This window comes from Octopus sinensis, linkage group LG13, assembly GCF_006345805.1.
Source record: "Octopus sinensis linkage group LG13, ASM634580v1, whole genome shotgun sequence".
NCBI lineage: Eukaryota > Metazoa > Mollusca > Cephalopoda > Octopoda > Octopodidae > Octopus > Octopus sinensis.
This window is the reverse complement of record NC_043009.1, coordinates 34,324,122-34,344,252: the sequence shown is the minus strand read 5'-3', so window position 1 is coordinate 34,344,252 and position 20,131 is coordinate 34,324,122. Positions and strand designations below refer to the sequence as shown.

Sequence of the window (20,131 nt, the reverse complement as noted above, 5' to 3'; positions counted from 1 at the left end):
ACCCCAGATGGTTCAAACTGGTGGTGGTGGTAGCGGGTCGTATATAGTTTGCTTATTAAACAGAATTTATAAAAGTGGCATAGAGGCAGAATCGGTGAAGGTTTGAGAAAATAATGTCTTGCACTGTTCTGGTTCTTTACTTTCTTAGCTCAGAAGCCACCAAGGCCAACTTTGTCTTTCATTCCTCAGAGGTGGAGTACTAGGGTTGATGTTATTGATTAAACACCTCCCCTGAAAATTACTGGCTCCGTGCCTAAATCAGAAACAATAAATACATTGTTTAGAGCAGATGAAAGAATTTTAATACATTTCATAGAAAGAATGAATGTGTGTACGTGTGTGTATACATATATATATTAATATATACATATATATATATATATATATATATATACACACATACACACACACACACGCACGCACACACACACATGTATATACACACACAAAAAATGAAATTCTGGACAGTCTTTCTGCATCTATTATTAATAACAACAATATCAATAACAAATTAACAACTATAACCATTAAATTTTCTCATACATTATATGAAGAAAATATAAATAATAAAATTAGAAAAACAGCTTGTTTGCATTGGGTTTTCTTGCTGAAGTTGATTTTTTTTTAAAGATCCTTTTTAGATGTCTTTGCATGATTGCCAACCATGAATGTATGGTGTAATGGAACCTGTTTATAATAAAGTGGAGAGCAAGCACGAAAAGTCTTTCAAAAGTTGAATGCACACAGGCTTTATCTTTTAAACAAACATTGGTGTCAAGTTTATGTTGGTTTATTTGGAAAATAATCACAAGTAACAAAACTAGTGCCAACAGATTAAAAATATTCACAACTCAATAATGCTAACTATTATTCAGAGAAGGTTTTACTATGACTCTAAAAAAAACTTTTCAATGGCTATAATGAAGATTTTGTATTTTTCCATTAAATCTTGCAAAACAATGTTATATTCATTTTTGAAAATATATTTAAGTTGAATATCTATTGTGCCATTATTTAAAGTTTTGTATCAACAGGACTTCCTTGACATTTCAATGAAGAGCACTTTCTTCATTAACATGCCATCTGAAAAATTCATGGATGACAGTGAACTTAAAAATATGTGTCTATTAGTTATTTCAACAATATAGAGTACCCTTCACTTTGTACGGCAAAAATACAAACAATATATAATGCATACACACATTTCTAAATTAACATGTACTCAAACATTTATGAACACATGCAGATGGGAATGGGAGGAAAAAACTTGAAAATCACCAAGGTTTTATGGTTAATGGAGTATTTATACATGTTAATGTGTCTACAAGTGTCTTCTCTTTCACTCAATTTTTATTTAACACACATCCATTATTAAAAAAGAAAAGGAAAATTAATAAAAATAAAACATGAAAATACAGAAAAGTGTTGCAGTTCAGCCAGGATTGAAATCTAGACAGCCTTAATAGTTTTGGCCTGTTTCTAAAACAATGAAAGTAAGTTTTATTTCACTAATTCTAAGTAAAAAAAAAAAAATTATACAATTAGCCTCATTTTTTTCTAATAACACATTTTTTTCAAAATAAACTCATAAGTTTGTGAAAAAGATTCACACACATGTGTGTTCATATATGTGTGGGTGTCTTTGTATGCATATATGTATTTGCATGTGTGTGTATATGTGTATGTATGTAATATAAGCCATTGGTATATATGTTTTAAATTAAATGGCTTGTAGAAATAGTAAAGAACTTAGAATTTTTTGCTATTATGACGAAATCCCGCCAAACCTGCCTAACAGAAGGCTTCAACAGAAAACCCATCCTGGTTTTCCCATACAATAATCTGTTGATTAACTGTAATTTGCAATTTTTAAAAAATTTTTTTATATACTTGAAATATTGGGTTGACCATCTAGAAAAAGACTTGTTCTTGTTGAATTTTATATATATATACATATACATATATATATATATATACATACACGCACACACACACACATACATACATACATACATGCATGCACACATACAATCAATTTTATTTTAACTCACACCACAAATGAATTGCTCTTTTAACTGAAAGTGGCTACAATTTTTGAAGTACCATTTCAGTTCCATTTAAGTTGATGGCTGGATGGAAATGAAAATACTTTTGCTACATGTTAATCTTTTCTTGAACGCCGTCTTCTACAGAAGAAAATAAAAGAGAAAAAAAAAACAAAAACAATTGGAGAATATGGAAATTTTGTTAAGAAAATTTTCATTTCATTAAAATTGGAATGTTAATAGAGTCTAAATGTCCATTAACAAAAAGTTTCAGAAGAAACTATTAAAAGCAGTCAGGATAGCGATTAAAACACACATTGTAGCCATTCATTCAGAATGAGAACTGATTCTTCATTTAGATAAAAAATTATCATTATAATATATTTCAGCATTATTTACAAAATTTATACACTCCCATATCTCATTATGATTGATATTTTCTAAGGCTTCAAACATCAATGACGACCATAACTGGTCAATATATCATCTCTCCAGCCTCCCACCACTGATCTTGAACAAACTGGGCTCAGCTGCCAGTTGATAATAAGTTCCTTTAACAAATAACTCTTTTGCTTTGCACAATGGAGAGCTTTACTATCAACCACTTCAAACCACCAATGTAACTTCCCTAGCTCTACCATGCACTCCCACCCACTGGAAGAGACACATACAGGCAAGTTGTCAAAGAAAGCAGTAACACAAGGTAGAGGTGACTTGTTAAACCTACTACTAACTAGTGCTAGTGACATAAAATGTACCCAGCCCAGGCTATCAAGTAGTTTGAGATCATCCAGCATCAGAAGTGACTCATCCCATCCACATTAGCATGGAAAAGGCAAACTTAAAATGCTTCATTTACTTTTGTACACTCTTGTAATTACATGTAAAGTGCTAAAAAATATCAAACATTTATACCATGGTCACAGACACTATTCTAGTGCATCTTGTAAATGTACACTATTTTTTGATACTCAATAGTATATAATACTATTGAGAAATAAAACAAAGCTGAATGTAATAATATATGTATGCATGTTCTACATGCCTGTGGTGACCATGGAATCAGTTCCTTTTCAATACACATTTACAGGCAAAGAAAATCTCTCTTATAGGAGTGGCTGTGTGGTAAGTAGCTTGCTTACAAACCACATGGTTCCGTCCCACTGCGTGGCACCTTAGGAAAGTGTCTTCTACTATAGCTTCGGGCTGACCAAAGCCTTGTGAGTGGATTCAGTAGACAGAAACTGAAAGAAGCCCGTTGTATATATGTGTGTGTGTGTGTGTGTGTGTGTGTGTGTGTGTGTGTGTGTGTATATATATATATATATATATATATATATACACACACACACACACACACACATGCTAGTGTGTTTACACCCCAGTAACTTAGCGGTTCGGCAAAAGAAACCAGTAGAATAAGTACTAGGCTTACAAAGAATAAGCCTTGGGGTCAATTTGCTCGTCTAAAGGTGGTGCTCCAGTCTAGCATGGCCACAGTCAAATGGCAAACAAGTAAAGAGTATTCTATTAGAAAAATAAATGTTAATATAATCCAAATATATAGAAAACTATTTTTGTATCTGGTTAGCACAATTCTTTTTGTGAATTCATGAGTTGAAACAAATTTTAATTACATGGACTACTATGTGTGGAGCATTGTTGAAAAAAGGCAGACTAACTGACCTCCTTCCAATACTGTAGCTTCACTGAAAGTCATCATTGTCTAGGTAATATCCAAAATGAATAAGGAACATTTAGTATATCATCGTATGATTAAATATTTGTTGCTTGTTTAGTTAGGTCTGAATAAAGGAGCAATGTCCAATGCTTTTGAGATCAGCAAGATTGAGGTTGTTAACATCCCACTTATATAGTCTAGTCACAAGAAATGCAACAATCATTTAATTACAATTATTCAATCCCTTAATTACTGTTATTAAAGAAATCTTCCATTTACCTGGGTGTTTCATCATCATCTGCACTTTCAGCAGCATCTGTTTTCTGTGAAAAGATATTTCAATATTCTTTGTCTTATCAAGGACTACAGTTATTGAAGAGAAACAATCACAAGGAGATATAAATAACATAAAAACAAGTGAATTATTTCTTAGCAAGGTACTATGATCAATCATTCACTTACAAATAATAATAATATCCACACAAACTGAGCTGACACAAGTTTTACTACATTGGCAGCAATTAGACTTATAACTGAGGTCACAGTTTTTTTGTATGTGAAGGTGTGTAAGATATACTGTCATAGCAACATGTGTTCTTGCTAGTTACTAAAATGTGAAAAACACCATGAGGTCATGAATTTTAAAAAGCAAATTTGAAAATACAGATGAGAGCATTAGGATTGTCATATATAAATCACAAGTTTTTATGGAGATGATGCTGAACTCCAGTTCCTAAAGCATTAAAAGGTTAATGAGACACAAAAAATGTTATTTCTATCAGTTGAGAATTTAAGTTGAGCTTTCTAAAACATCAGTTAAAGTAATGTAAAATCAAGTGTTTTCTCCAAACGGCCTAATCATTCACTTATCTAAAAAATGAAAATAGCTAAGTCATTAAGAGAAACCATGAGGTTTACTTAATTATCACTTAAAAATAGGTATTATAAGAGTTCACTGATCATGCAAGAGCTATATTGATATTAAGTGTACTGGAAAAAACATTATTTGAATAAGTGCTGAGAGAATTCTGTAACAGCATTTTCAACTTACTTTTTCAACTTCAAGATCCCCCTTCAAAGGTTTTTTAGGTCTACCATCAACCGGCTCCACTTTTTCTTCAGAACCTGAAGCATTATCACCCTCTTCTTCCTCTTCTTCTTCTTCTTCTTCTTGATTACCTTCATCTGCAGGTTTATCAGAATCTTCTTTCTTCTTCTCAGAATCTTCTTTCACCTCCTCAGAATCACCTTTCGCCTTGCCAGAATCATCGCTAACTTTGTCATCAGGTGATGGCGCATCGGTTTTCTTCCTCTCCGCAGTTTCATCCTTGAAGCAATGTGAGAATAAATATTAGAAGCAAACTTCTTATATAAACTGTTAAACATATAATATCAAAAGCTAGAGATGCCCTGTAGTAAACAGAAGAGAAGCAAGTGACAACTTAGCCACGCCCACATACATATTCAATTATGTCCTTCATACTCAGACACAGGTTTTCTTTTTTCCAATACCTATCAACAATACTGATCAGAAGTTTTTTCTTTGAGATAATAATATATATGCATATCAAACACCATTCTGTTTTAACTGTTCTAATTTATATTTCTTTCAACTCCATTTAACATCAAAGAAAATCTTTAAATATATAACTTATTTAAACAACAAAACTGAAACCAACTTAATAAATATGATAAAACAGCAGCTGTTTTTATAGTCTCTTAAATTGGGATTAGTTTAGAAATTCTTTCAGGAAACAAATTCTTTATTCATTCATCAGACTATTTTGGGTTATTTTTATTAATAGACTAAAATCATTTAACATTAAAATTCATGAAAATGACTGTGTTCATTATTTATAAGGATCCTCAACAAAACATTTACAAGTCACAGAATTTATGACAGTACCCTAATAATGTTTACATTACATCTGATATACATTCAAAATAGTAGATACTAGGTAAATATTTAGTGCAAAGTTTTGTTATAGCATTTCTCTTTCGCACAACACTCACACATATATGTACAATATCATTGCTGGTAAAGAGAAACACGAACAGATTACAATGTGCCAGTGATGTGTACATGAAATGTGCTGGGAGAGGACAAGATTTGAGGATGTAAACTACTTTGAAAACTGGGAAAATTTAGTGCTATAGTGGTTAGTCTCCCTATCACTTCCCCCTACCACCCTGTTTGCACCATGATAGTTATAATCTTGCTTCTTTCACCCTCTTGATTATCACACTTTTCCTATTCACATTCTTGGTCATGTTTGCATTGAATGTAAAGCCAAGAGTACTTTTTAGTCTTGCAGGGAACAAAGTAACCTCTGTAGTATTAGTATCATAATAAGTATACTCTGAATTGTATAGAAAGGGCATCCAATAACAGAAACTTTGCCATAATGGAGTAAACAAACCAAGATACATCCTTCCAACTTATCTGAGGAGGACTAGCTTGATAGGCACTGAAAATAGCATGTACATGGTGTTATATGTCAGCTGGTAATTTAAGTTTCACCACAAACTCAGCCCAAGATAGAGTTCACTACTACTTTGCAGTACTTGTATATAATGTTTTATATATCACAACTGGAGCATTGGTAGCTACAAGCTTTTGACAGGCCAACCACTGCTCACTCTATTTCTGAAAGAATAAGTAGTAAAGGTGTATCTATAAACTTCATGTAGAACAAATATTTCAAAGGTCTTCATTTGTAAAGCACCAGTTTGTCTGACCAGTATAGAAAGATACACATAATGACAGTTTCCCAGCACTGACAAGATATTAATCAACCTACAGCTATAGTAGAAGACATCTGCCCTAAGTTGCCATGAAGTTGGATCACAGTTGCAAAATTCTTAACATTAACAAAATTCTTAACCTGTGCACAAAAACAATATAATGACTACATCTAACAGTGGGGTACTTAAACTGCAGGTTTTGAACGAACAATTATATCGGAGAGAGGCAAATAGGAGTAAAAAGCAATGTGAAGGCTATACTTGGGCAACTACTGCAACTAGTAGAGAAAATACTGGACAATGCAGCCACAACACATAAACTACCTCTTGATTCCCTCCTCTAGAGATAATGTAGAGAGACATTAGTATGATAGGAATGACAATAATCATTCCATATGTAACAATTAACCAGGGATTGTCTTCAGCAGCAAATGAAAGTTTACTCATCAACATCATGAAATAGTTACTTTCCTGTGTACAGAAAACAAAACCAAATTTTTTTTTTTAAATGTGACAAAACATGAATCATTGAGACAGTGATAAGTAGAATGCTGAAAGGGAAATATCTTGCCATTGGGGAAGGGAGGCGTTAGTCACAAATATTTAAGCAGTGTCCAGAAATGGGTTTAATATCCAGACATATTCTCCAAGAGCAGTAAGTTATATTGCACAGAAAAACTGGGGCTTTAAACAGAGCCACACACATTTTTCATGTACACACAAAGGCTTTAGTATTTTAGAAGATAAAGAAAAAACTGGGTATGCAGCTGCATGCAATGCAAACCAGCTATTTTCAAAGGGAAAGCTTACCTTTGCTGAGCTGCCTACACAGCAATAGGCAATAACAAGTACAATAGGAAGCAAAACAACAACAATGAATACGGCCCATAGCCAAGGCCGTTCATTAGTCACATCAATAACAGCTTGCACTACACTTTTCTGAAACAGAGAAGCATTTAATTGAAGAAAGTTTACATAAATTAGAGAAGTAAAAAGTAATACTCCATAACCCATTGAGTTCTTGGGGAACCACTGAATATAATTTTTCATTATTTAGACAGTGATTCAAGGTTGTGGTTTTAACAACAAGGTCACAAGGAAATTTTGATTATTTTGAACTTCTCAAAATCCATGGAAAAATATTAGCTTAATACTTCAAGCTAACCAAACACGTCTGATACACACAGCTCACATGATTTATAGCAGTAAATTAAACCTGCACATGATACCTATATACAATTGAATGGTCATGACATTTTATAATTGTATAAACACTGCACAATATCATTGTCAGGGTATGAGCTGATGAACCTTCTGCTGGCAGGTGAGAGCCCTACTAACATGCCATTCAATTCCAATATTAAAATCAAAAGCAATAAAATAATATTTTTTGTCTTATTTTATAGCTAAATGTAATTACAGTTACTGATTAGCCACAAAAAACCTTGAGAATATTGTGACTGTATCAATATATATATATATATATATATAATATATATATATATATATATATGGACAGGTCGCTTCAGCCGTGTTTCTGACGTGAATTTGCTACCCAGGTTTCGGTTAAACGAATTTTCCATGCTGACGATAAACATAGGATAATTCATTCACCTATATATATATATATATATATATATATATATATATAATATAGTTGAGTGTAGAAATTCGGGGTGAGTACTTGATAATTATAAGCACCTGTGTATACCGTTTGGTGGTGTAGGTGGTGGAGTAAATTGATCAAAATAAAAATAAAAATAAAAATAAAAAATGAGGCGAAGGATTCAGCGGTACATATGTTTCGGGCCTTTATTAGACAGATTCATAACAAATCATAATGTATGTCTGTGGCCTCTTCAGCCGCGCACAACAGCTTCCACAAGGACATGTGTTACTTCCGAAATTCTTGGTTGGGGATGCAAATCTTCTCGTTCCCGTACGACATAATGCGGCAGCAGCATGTCGTACGGGAACGAGAAGATTTGCATCCCCAACCAAGAATTTCGGAAGTAACACATGTCCTTGTGGAAGCTGTTGTGCGCGGCTGAAGAAGGCCACAGACATACATTATGATTTGTTATGAATCTGTCTAATAAAGGCCCGAAACATATGTACCGCTGAATCCTTCGCCTCATGTTTTTATTTTTATTTTTATTTTGATCAATTTATATATATATATATATATATATAGAGAGAGAGAGAGAGAGAGAGAGAGAGAGAGTGCAGTGAATAAACTGTCAAGTAAATTACATGAAAATAAAAACAACAATGACATCTCATTTTAACAGATACATTTACCAAAGTTACATAAAAATATCTTCAAATACTAAAGAGTAAATTTATTCAATAAAATCACCATTGGCTTCAAATCATGGCCTCCAGACAACTTCGGAATCACTTGTAACTCTTCTGGACAATCTCTTTTGTAAGTTGGTGAATGCTGCCATAATCCCTGCCTTTGGTGTTACAAAGAGTTTTAACAAAACTGCACCTCACACATAATAATCAAGGGAGTTGCAGTGTGGGGAGTTAGGTGGTCAGATGTTAGGGGTGATATGGTCACAGAAATTATTTGAAAACCATGACTGGGTTCTGCTCGTGTGACAGGGTGCAGAGTCCTGCTGCCAGACAGAGGGTCTTCCAGCAGCCACCCTCTTGACCCAGGGCAGCACTACCTCTTCCAAACACTTGATGTAAGCCTCCATGTTGAGACTGAGGCCATGTGGGAAGATGAATGGAGGCATAACGTCACCATCACCAGAGACCACCCCAAACACCATGATGTTGACTGGATGTTTGATTTTTTATCACACTTGCTCCTCAGATTGACTCCCAAATACTTTCAAATGTTTGTATTGGACCTTCCGACACAAATGACAAGCAGTTAAGTATGTCATTTCCAAATTTCAGGCAGAATGAATTGTGTCATGGTGCTATTTTTCTCACAGATGGTGTCCAACTGACCCTACTATACTGTGTAGTTAACAAAATCAAAAACAATGCACATGCACGAAATTTAAAATATAAAATGGCAATGATTTACCCAGTGCACCCTTATATATCACAGCTTTATATCACTTGTCATTATTTGCAGGAACATAAATAACTGATAATCATAAATATTGATAAGAGCTGATAAATAGACGTTAAAACTATTCTTTTATTTGTTTGTCATTTGGCTTTGGCCATGCTGGAGCACCACCTTTAGTTGAACAAATTACCCCCAGGACTTATTCTTTGTAAGCCTAGTATTTATTCTACTGGTTTCTTTTGCCAAACTGCTAAGTTACAGGGATGTAAACACACCAACATTGGTTGTCAAGCAATGGTGGTAGGGGGACAAACACAAGACTATAGTATAAGACACTTGCCCAAGGTACCATGCAGTGGGACTATGGTGATGATGAAATCACAAAAATGCCTGATCCTTAGAGCTCAGGATTAATAGGTTCCATTTTTAAGCTAAAAAAAGAAACTTTCATTTTGAGCTATTTTGCCTTTTTCCTTGAAGACAAACTCATTTAGTTTTTTTAGGTATTTAACTCAATAAAAGATGGGCTCAAAACAAAGCTAGCAATTGCCATCTGTGCCAGATACTTCAGAAGCATTGTCCTACTTGTGCTCTAATATGATATTGAGACATGGGCCACAACGAAGACAATAGAACATCAATTGGCAATAATGCAAAGGGCCGTGGAAAGATCCATGTTGGGAATATCATTAAGGGAGCACATTTGAAATGAGATACTTCAAGAATGGAGTGAGTGAATGATGTGATCACAGAGTACCAAAAGCACTAGTTCTGCTGGGCCATAAATGTCACAAGGTTCACAGACAACAGGTGGACTTGGGCAGTTGTTGAGTAATAACCGAAAGATCACAAAAGGTCACTTGGAAGGTCTTCACAACAATAGGGAGATGATTTGATTAAGCAATTGGGGTCTGGAAGTGCATTGTGACCAGTGGAGTATAACAACATCTGATGGCCTGGTTGATGCTGTGATACTAAGAGTCAGAAAGAACTATCATGACAAGTCAAGTGAAATCATAGTCATGACCAATGCTAGTGTAGCATAACTGGCAACAGTGCCAGTGACACATAAAAAGCATCCTTTGAACATTGGGCCTCATGGATGCAATGATAAGTGACTGACACCTTTAGCGATATGCTATGCTTGAGAAGACTCATCAAGACAAATGAAATCATAGTCAAAGCTGTTTATTTTGGAAGCTTAGTTTTAAACTAATTTAAAACAAGTTCTCTCACTGGTTGAAAAAATTTCAGCTGAAATCATCCTAAGTTTTAGCCAGAATTATTCTTAAAGATATTTGAGAATGTTTCTAGAAACTTCCACGGAAAGTTATAAAAGCCTGAATTTTTTCCGATTTTAGTTAGTGGATAGCATGGCTTCTGGAAGCTGTTACTCACTCTCACATGCATGTCTTGTATTTTAATGTTTCTGCTATAATGATACAAGACGTTGCTTTCCTCCATAATGACCTTAAGTCATAAATCTAATGCTTTCTTTAATTTAGTTTCAATGAAATAGAAAGGTAATTTAATTCTTGTTATGTCTTTGTGGTAGATAAACTCTTAGACAAAAATGTAGACCTTCCTGCTATACGTAGTTTTCTCACGTGTTTATTGACGAAGGGAGATTACTCTCATCATCATCGTTTAGCGTCCGCTTTCTATGCTAGCATGTATTTATATTCATCATCGTTTAGCGTCCGCTTTCTATGCTAGCATGGGTTGAACGGTTCAACTGGGGTCTGGGAAGCCCGAAGGCTGCATCAGACCAGTCAGATCTGGCAGTGTTTCTACAAGTGGATGCCCTTCCCAACGCCAACCACTCCGAGAGTGTAGTGGGTGATTTTATGTGCCACCGACACAGGTGCCAGACGAGGCTGGCGAACGGCCACGCTTAAACATAGTAAAATAAACGAGAACCAAATGGAAATATCTTTGAAATTGAGTTTTTAACACTTCTCCACAAAAATTTATTTGACGATTCTTATCATTCTACCAACAGGAAGTAATAAAAGAAATCAGTTTTAAATGAAAGACACATATATGTCACTCACAACATATTAGGTCAACTTAAATATATATCTGGGGGAATACATCATCAACCACAGAATATATATGAAGACAACAAAATAAGAACCCGAAAATACAACAGCACATAAAAAGCACCCATTACATGCTTGGAGTGGTTGGCATTGGGAAGGGCGTCCAGCTGTAGAAACCATGCCAAATCAGATGTAGCTCTACAGCTTACCAGTTTCAGTCAAACTGCCTAACCCATGCCAGTATGGAAAGCAGATGCTAAATGAAGATGATGATGTAAAACGTTGCCTTAATATAAAGAATTTAAAATTCATAACTACAGACTTCTAACATTGGAATGATACATATTAAAGAGGAAGGTAGAGTCAATTAAAACAATCTCAGTACTTGTCTGGTATGTAATTTAATCTAATCCTGAAGAATGAGAGGCAAAGTCGATTTCAGTGTTGGATTTGAAAAAACATAAAGGCAGTTTTGCCCAATGTACTAATAATTCTGTCAACCACTGCCTTGTCACAAATTTAGTTTTGGATGAACTAACAGAAACATTTAAAGTAGCTGTAGATGCAAACAGATTTTTATCAGTAAGAAGACTTATCCAACTTACACCAGAAATGGAAGATTTTTCCTGAGCTTGTTTTAGTGCAAACGTATCTTCAGTCCATTTCGTAGTTGTTGCAAGGTTGTCTGTTATAAGAATGTTATCAAACATGATAGAATCAGTCATAGACCATAACTCTAATCCAACAGCACCCTGAAAAAGAAATTTTCAAAATTAAGTAAAAGCATAATGAATCTCCATCAAATTTTTCTTCCGTCTCATTGGGGGGGGGGGGTCAAATAAGAGGATATCAATTTTTGAAGTAAATTTTGCATTTCCAGTGAGTACATAGAGCAGTGGTTTTCTATCATTCAAATTTGTTCATTTCTCTTGCTTTTTTTTCCATGCTTGCATGGGTTTGATGAGTATATACTACTAAAGTATTATTTTATAATTAGATCCCCTTCTTGGCATTAAAGGGATTTTTTTTATTTCTTATGTCTTATGTCAAAGAACTGTCAACAAAGTTCACCATTTGTGCTCAGCACTATTTATATGTGAATGCAGAATGTAATCATTCGTACACATGGAAATCACTGTCTGCCTAATTTACTCACAAAACAATGTTAGGCTAGGAACTAGTGTAGAAGAAATTTCTCCACTGTGTTATGCAAAGACAGAACCCAAAACTATGTTGCTGAGGAAGCAAACTTCCCAACTGCTATATAAGCATCTTATGTTTTCAAAGACATTAATATGAATTTTCTAAATTCCTAAATTATATATTTTTTTTAAATCCAGGCATACTTACAGTGTTTTACAGTATACCATTTAAGAACCACTGATGCAGAAAGAAGGGGTGGGTTAATGTTTATTTTTTTACTTTTGAACAAAATTAAATACTCCACTTACAATAGGTATCATTTGATAAGGATTCAAGTCTTCAAAATAATCAGGATTTGGAATCATTCTAGGTTTCCATATACCCTAAAGAGAGAGAGAAAGGTATATATATATAAAACATATTTATGCACATATATACATTTATGTATGTGTGATGATGATATATTAACAGAGGCACTCAGTGATGCTCAATTAAAACAATCTCAGTTAAAATAAAAGGGGGCGGCAGGTCCAGCCCCAAAACCAAACCACTCCCACCCTGAACGCGGGCAATAACACACAATGAAAGACAACTGCCAACTCCTCGAGTCAAATGTTCAATGTTCAGCATTCGCCAAACAACAGCTGCTCAGCCCTACAACCATGAGGATGTGATATGAGGAAGAATTAACCACTAAAGATCTTGCTTGTTGGTTTATGCATACATAAGATAGTAGAGTGTGATTAGAGGAAAATTCGGATAACATCTATTAATTGCCCAAAGACTAAAAGTTTTAATTAGCAGGAATGAAAACAGGATTCTTCTGCCATTGGAAAAGTGACTATGTTCAATATGTAGAGATAAAGTAGAAATTCTTTACGGTGTACACAGTGTAAATTAAGTGCACACAATAGCTGTAGTGAAAGCACAGGCAGGCTGACAGAAAAGGTAGATTTTGTATAAGGGAGATGTATAAGAGTTAGTAATAAACTACAAGTCAAATAGATTCTTTCAAATGCTTAGAAAACTACTTAGAAGTAGTTAATAACATTTGTTATGTGTGAATAAATCAGTAGTGAAAAGGGAAGTAGGGTTGAGAAAGCAGAGCAGCCAGTATCAGAACAAGGTAGAAAAAATTCATTAAAATCTATCACTTCTGTTCTCAGTAAAGTGCAAATTATATGATACTTGTGTATGAAGTGGGATACTGCATAGTAACAAGATGTGAGCCTTGAATGAAGATATGGAAAAGCAAGAAAGTGATGATGTAAGAATGCTAAGGTGGATCTGTAACGCTAGTATACATACAGCAGAGCACAAATGAACTGAGAGAAAAATTGGAAACAAGAGGGATCAAGATAGTACTGATATGGCTATGTGACATGTAGGGAGAACACAGGTTATATAAAGGAGCAAGTGTTCTAAGTAAATGGAATCTGTGGAAAGGAAACCTGCAGAAAACCTAATATGTAGCAAAACCTGATCTCAAGAGGCAGAATTCATGAAGAGATAAATGCTATACTAGAGAAGTCTTGCCCACCAGTAGAACCATAAAAAATAACAAGTGATGAAGGCTGGGATATTCAATATATTTATAAGTGGTTTTTTTTTCTGTCTATTGGCTCCTAGCACTATCGCTTTCTCTCATCCTGCCACTTGTGAAATGACAATTGCAACATACTGGATTTGTCTCAATTCAATATCGCTTCCAATACCCCCGTCACTATTGCATACCATTATTTTGTTTTTTCTCTTTACACTTTCTTCTCATTGTTACCTCATCCATCATGAAGCAGTCTATCACTATTTTCCATTAATTTCCCTTCTATCACTCTCTTGCACTGGCTCTCTCCTACTACTCTCTTTGCCATGTTCCTATTTAATCTCCTTACCAACAACCTTTATACTATTATCTCTCTCCCTCATTCTCCTTTCTATCACCTAATAGCCCTTTCTGACCACTTCTACCCACTCAGTTGAGTAGAAAGAAAAGAAAAGAATAAACAGAGATACATAGAGAAGAGGGGACAATGTCTCTACTGATAATGAATAAAGACAATAAAGGATAGAAAACATTCTTTAGACTTGCTAGGAACAAAAGTCATTCCCAGATCAGACCATCAAAAAAAAAGGCAGAATTAGTACAAGTTTATTATTCATTTTAATATCAGTTTCTATTACATCAGCTATATTACTTTCTGTTTACTAATTCACCTGGAGGTCAATTTTTATAGAAGAGAATATTTACATGGTTAACTGAATTTAACCCTAGTATATAACAGGTAATTATTTGACCAACAAAGTGGTATGGAAGACAAAAATTAACCCTAATACCAGAATAGCTAACTCATCCAGTTACGTTTTCTTTTGTTTTTGCCCAGATTTGGCTCTTAATTGCCTTTAGTGGAATCCATCATCACAAGTATGCACAGAAATCTCTGGGCAGACAGAAACTATAGAATTGCTTTGCCCGCTACCCAACTCCCATCATCTGAAAAGCCTTAAAAGGGTGAATACTCGAGTTGTCTCCTCTACCCATAAGCTCCCAAAAGTTTCAGAAATCCTACAAAGAAAATTCCTAAATAATTCACACCCACCATCACATACCAAAATTTTCAAAGATACTTTAAAAAATCATGGATACAGCATCTTCCCTTTCTTATCAATAAGAAAAAAAATTACCTGGTAATTTGGGTTGTCAATCATTGGCGGCCTCCATTTGCCCTTGTACTTAGGATTATCAATCATACCTGGTTTCCATTCACCACAACCAGGTGCATCTGCACATTTTGGGTTAGCTAAATTTATAAAAATGAAAAAAGTTATAGCATATATTATGAAAAATGTGTTCTTTGTGTAGGTCAACAAAATTATGTTATTTAGTTGTGAAATTTATTTTCTTAAAACATTACTACAATTTAACACATTTCAAACAAAAAAAATAAGTAATATCTTGTAAATATAATTACAGAAATGAGAAATTACTTACAGATCAAGGGAGCTTCCCATTCTCCATCCATATCATCATCCCTATATGATCAAGAGAAAGACAAGTAAAAATAACCTGGCCAGAAGTTAAATTCATACAAAAGTAGAAATACAAACATCTGCAAATTCAGAGAGAAAACTTCAGTTAATTGATTTTAGGTAATTTTTAAATTATTAAAATATGTTTGACATCTTGTCATTTGAAAAAACCTTAAAATATAAATAAAATTTTTTTTACCAAATTACTGTAACTATAAACACTGCCAGATCTGACTGGGCCTGATGCAGCCTTCCGGCTTCAGACCCCAGTTGAACCGTCCAACCCATGCTAGCATGGAAAACGGATACTAAATGATGATAATGATAAAAGATATATCAATAGTGCCTGTATGAGCAACCATTTGTTTTCAAAAAACAATTGAACAATAGCATTTGTAAACAGTTTCCACTGGACCAGCTATTGGTTCATGGCATGTTTAATTCAGTGAAGGACAAATACCACAATGTAACAGACAGCCATCATGCTTTGAAGGTAATAATTTTCCATCTGCACAATGTCACTTTCAGTTAGATAATAACCAAGTAGTTTCTTTCTTATGCTGTCCGAACAGCACTGTTTCATATACTTAGATTATTCTCAATCCTCTTCTTCAACCCTTGCCTGTAACATCACTCCAAGTACACATCGCATCATCCACAACCTGTCTCATTCCTTTACAATCTACTATGCACCCACCTCACTTCTATTGTTCAAGTCATATTATACTGAATGCCAGTAACGGCAGGTCTATGTAAACAAGCCCAAACTTAGCCAACAGCAAATGTTACGCCTCATACATACTTCTAAATTTCAAAGTTAACATACCAGTCAGCTGGTTTTTCAGCATCAGGGTCTGGAATATCTTCTGGTTCTTCATCAAGCCAACCAGAAGGCTTCACAGCATCCTCATCAGTAATTTTTTCTGGCTGTTCTTCATCCCTGAAGTTAGATACACAAATTATATATAAAATTGTTCTGGTGTCCACTTTATATTATGTTTGCTTGAGCTGGACAGAATTGTTTTTTGAGGCAAATTTTCTACAATTAAATGCCCTTTCTATTACAAACACTCACCTGTTTTTACATGAGGAAATATTTCCTCATGGCCAGACATGTTTTCACAAAGGATTGGAAAGAAGGACACCAATTTATGATGGTAACACTTGCTTACAACTATCATGCAGTGTCAAGACAAGGAGACACAAATAACTCATGTACAAGTGTATGTATGTGTGTATACACATGTACACAAAACTTCCTGTTCACTTGGACATATCACCATATCTCTTTCAAACTACAAGAATAGGAAGCAACTTTATAGTAAGAGAATAAGAAGCGAAGGGGGATAAAGCAGGAGAGAAAAGGGTTAGAGCACAGCATGTTTCTTGCTGTGAAGCTACATGATTGCTCACATTTTAGGAGAGAAGCTGGGAGTGGTAATGGGGGGGGGGTAGGAATATATTAGTTGTCAACTAGTCCTTGAATATGATATCTTGGAACTTCTTGAGCCTCTTTCTTTACTTGACTTGATAAATAATTCTTCATGCCAGCTTTTGAGTTCATCACTTTGCTACACATACTGCATTTAAAACTAAGTTGCTGGGAAGACTGCAGCTGCTTCATATTATCATGCTCTCTTACGTGGCTCTTGAAACTAGCAACACAAAGACAGATTCTTCCACATACTGACTACTTTTGCTTACAGCTCTTCATGTTGCTTACTTCATCTTCTGAACTGCTGTTTTGTATGATGTGTAGTAAAAGCTGTTTATTTCGGCGGCTTCATCATCATCATCATCATCATCATCAATTAACGTCCGCTTTCCATGCTAGCATGGGTTGGACGGTTCAACTGGGGTCTGGGGAGCCCGAAAGCTGCACCAGTCCAGTCAGATCTGGCAGTGTTTCTACAGCTGGATGCCCTTCCTAACGCCAACCACTCCGAGAGTGTAGTGGGTGATTTTATGTGCCACCGACACAGGTGCCAGACGAGGCTGGCAAACGGCCACGCTCGGATGGTGTTTTTATGTGCCACCGACACAGGTGCCAGACGAGGCTGGCAGACGGCCACGCTCGGATGGTGTTTTTATGTGCCACCGACACAGGTGCCAGACGAGGCTGGCAGACGGCCACGCTCGGATGGTGTGTTTTTATGTGCCACCGACACAGGTGCCAGACGAGGCTGGCAGACGGCCACGCTCGGATGGTGTTTTTATGAGGCTGGCAAACGGCCACGATCGGATGGTGCTTGTTACGTGCCCACAGCACGGAGGCCAGTCGATGCGGTACTGGCTACGGCCACGTTCGGATGGTTTTCTTATGTGCCACGTGCCACAAAGATACAAATTCCATTGATGTTCATCTATTTTGATTTGTTTTGATTTGATTTTCACTTGCCTCAACAGGTCTTCACAAGTGTCACAAGAAGGAAGGTATGCACAGGTGGACTGACTACGTCCCAGGTAGGGGCCATGGGTTATGGCCTGACTAGTCTTGCCGGGTCTTCGGATGGTGTTTTTATGTGCCACCGACACAGGTGCTAGATGAGGCTGGCGAACGGCCACGATCGGATGGTGTTTGTCATGTGCCCACCGCACTGACTACGGCACTGATGGATTCTTGTGTGCCACAGGCACTGGTACCACAAGATACAAATTCCATTGATGTTCATCTATTTTGTCTATTTTGATTTGATTTTGATTTGATTGATTTTCACTTTTCACTTGCCTCAACCGGTCTTCACAAGTGTCACAAGAAGGAAGGTATGCACAGGTGGACTGACTAGTCTTGCCGGGTCTTCGGAAGGTGTTTTTATGTGCCACCGACACAGGTGCCAGATGAGGCTGGCGAACGGCCATGATCGGATGGTGTTTGTTACGTGCCCACAGCACGGAGGCCGGTCGATGCGGAACTGGCTACGGCCACGTTCGGATGGTTCTCATGTGTGCCACCGGCACTGGTACCACAAAGATACAGATTCCATTGATGTTCATCTATTTTGATTTGTTTTGATTTGATTTTGATTTTCACTTGCCTCAACAGGTCTTCACAAGTGTCACAAGAAGGAAGATTCCATTGATGTTCATCTATTTTGATTTGTTTTGATTTGATTTTGATTTTCACTTGCCTCAACAGGCCTTCACAAGTATCACAAGGAGGAAGGTATGCACAGGTGGACTGACTACGTCCCAGGTAGGGGCCATGGTTTATGGCCTGACTAGTCTTGCCGGGTCTTCGGAAGGTGTTTTTATGTGCCACCGACACTGGTGCTAGATGAGGCTGGCGAACCGCCACGACCGGATGGTGTTTGTTATGTGCCCACAGCACGATGGCCAGTGATGCGGTACTGACTACGGCCACGTTCGGATGGATTCTTGTGTGTGTGCCACCGGCACTGGTACCACAAGCGGTACTGACTACGGCCACGTTCGGATGGATTCTTGTGTGCCACCGGCACTGGTACCACAAGCGGTACTGACTACGGCCACGTTCGGATGGATTCTTGTGTGCCACTGGCACTGGTACCACAAGGATACAAATTCCATTGATGTTCATCTATTTTGATTTGTTTTGATTTGATTTGATTTTCACTTGCCTCAGCAGGTCTTCACAAGTCGGAAGGTATGTACAGGTGGACTGACTACGTCCCAGGTAGGGCCCACGGGTTATGACCTGACTAGTCTTGCCGGGTCTTCGGATGGTGTTTTTATGTGCCACCATGTTCCCACAGCACGGAGGCCAGTCGATGCGGTACTGGCTACGGCCACGTTCGGATGTTTTCTTTGTGCCACAGGCACTGGTACCACAAAGATACAATTCCATTGATGTTCATCTATTTTGATTGATTTTCACTTGCCTCAGCAGGTCTTCACAAGTGTCACAAGAAGGAAGGTATGCACAGGTGGATCGACTACGTCCCAGGTAGGGGCCACGGATATGGCCTGACTAGTCCTGCCGGGTCCTCTCATGCACAGCACACTTCCATAGGACTCGGTCTTCAGTCATTTCCTTGGTGAGACCTAAAGTTCGAAGGTCGTGCTTCACCACCTCGTCCCAGGTTTTCCTGGGTCTACCTCTTCCACAGGTTCCCTCAACTGCTAGGGTGTAGCACTTTTGCACACAACTATCTTCAGCCATTCTCGTCACATGACCATACCAGCGCAGCCGTCTCTCTTGCACACCACAACTGACACTTCTTAGGTTCAACTTTTCTCTCAAGTACTTACACTCTGACGATTATGAACACTGACATTACACATCCATCGGAGCATACTGGCTTCATTTCTTGCAAGCTTACGCATATCCTCAGCTGTCACGGCCCATGTTTCACTACCATGTAGCATGGCTGTACGTACACACGCATCATATAGTCTGCCTTTTACTCTTAGCGAGAGACCTTTTGATAGGTAAATA

General features: G+C 36.7%; 1 protein-coding gene across 4 annotated transcripts in view; it reads right to left on the bottom strand.

The window, feature by feature from the left end:
- Positions 1–1,283: 1,283 nt before the first annotated feature.
- LOC115218347 (calnexin) overlaps positions 1,284–20,131 on the bottom strand; it is a 63,697-nt gene continuing 44,849 nt past the window's right edge. The window contains exons 14-22 of one of the 4 annotated variants that reach the window (XM_029788107.2): positions 16,544–16,657; positions 15,680–15,720; positions 15,373–15,488; positions 12,999–13,073; positions 12,153–12,299; positions 7,282–7,410; positions 4,774–5,053; positions 4,006–4,049; positions 1,284–2,186 (exon numbers count right to left, since the gene is read on the bottom strand). In XM_029788107.2, the coding sequence (XP_029643967.1) occupies positions 4,033–4,049; positions 4,774–5,053; positions 7,282–7,410; positions 12,153–12,299; positions 12,999–13,073; positions 15,373–15,488; positions 15,680–15,720; positions 16,544–16,657 (919 nt within the window). In that variant the 3' untranslated portion in view covers positions 1,284–2,186; positions 4,006–4,032. Of the gene's footprint in view, positions 2,187–4,005; positions 4,050–4,773; positions 5,054–6,711; positions 6,943–7,281; positions 7,411–11,938; positions 12,005–12,047; positions 12,300–12,998; positions 13,074–15,372; positions 15,489–15,679; positions 15,721–16,543; positions 16,658–20,131 lie in introns of those variants that run through there. The other 3 variants (XM_029788106.2, XM_036508298.1, XM_036508299.1) reach the window with 3 other exon arrangements.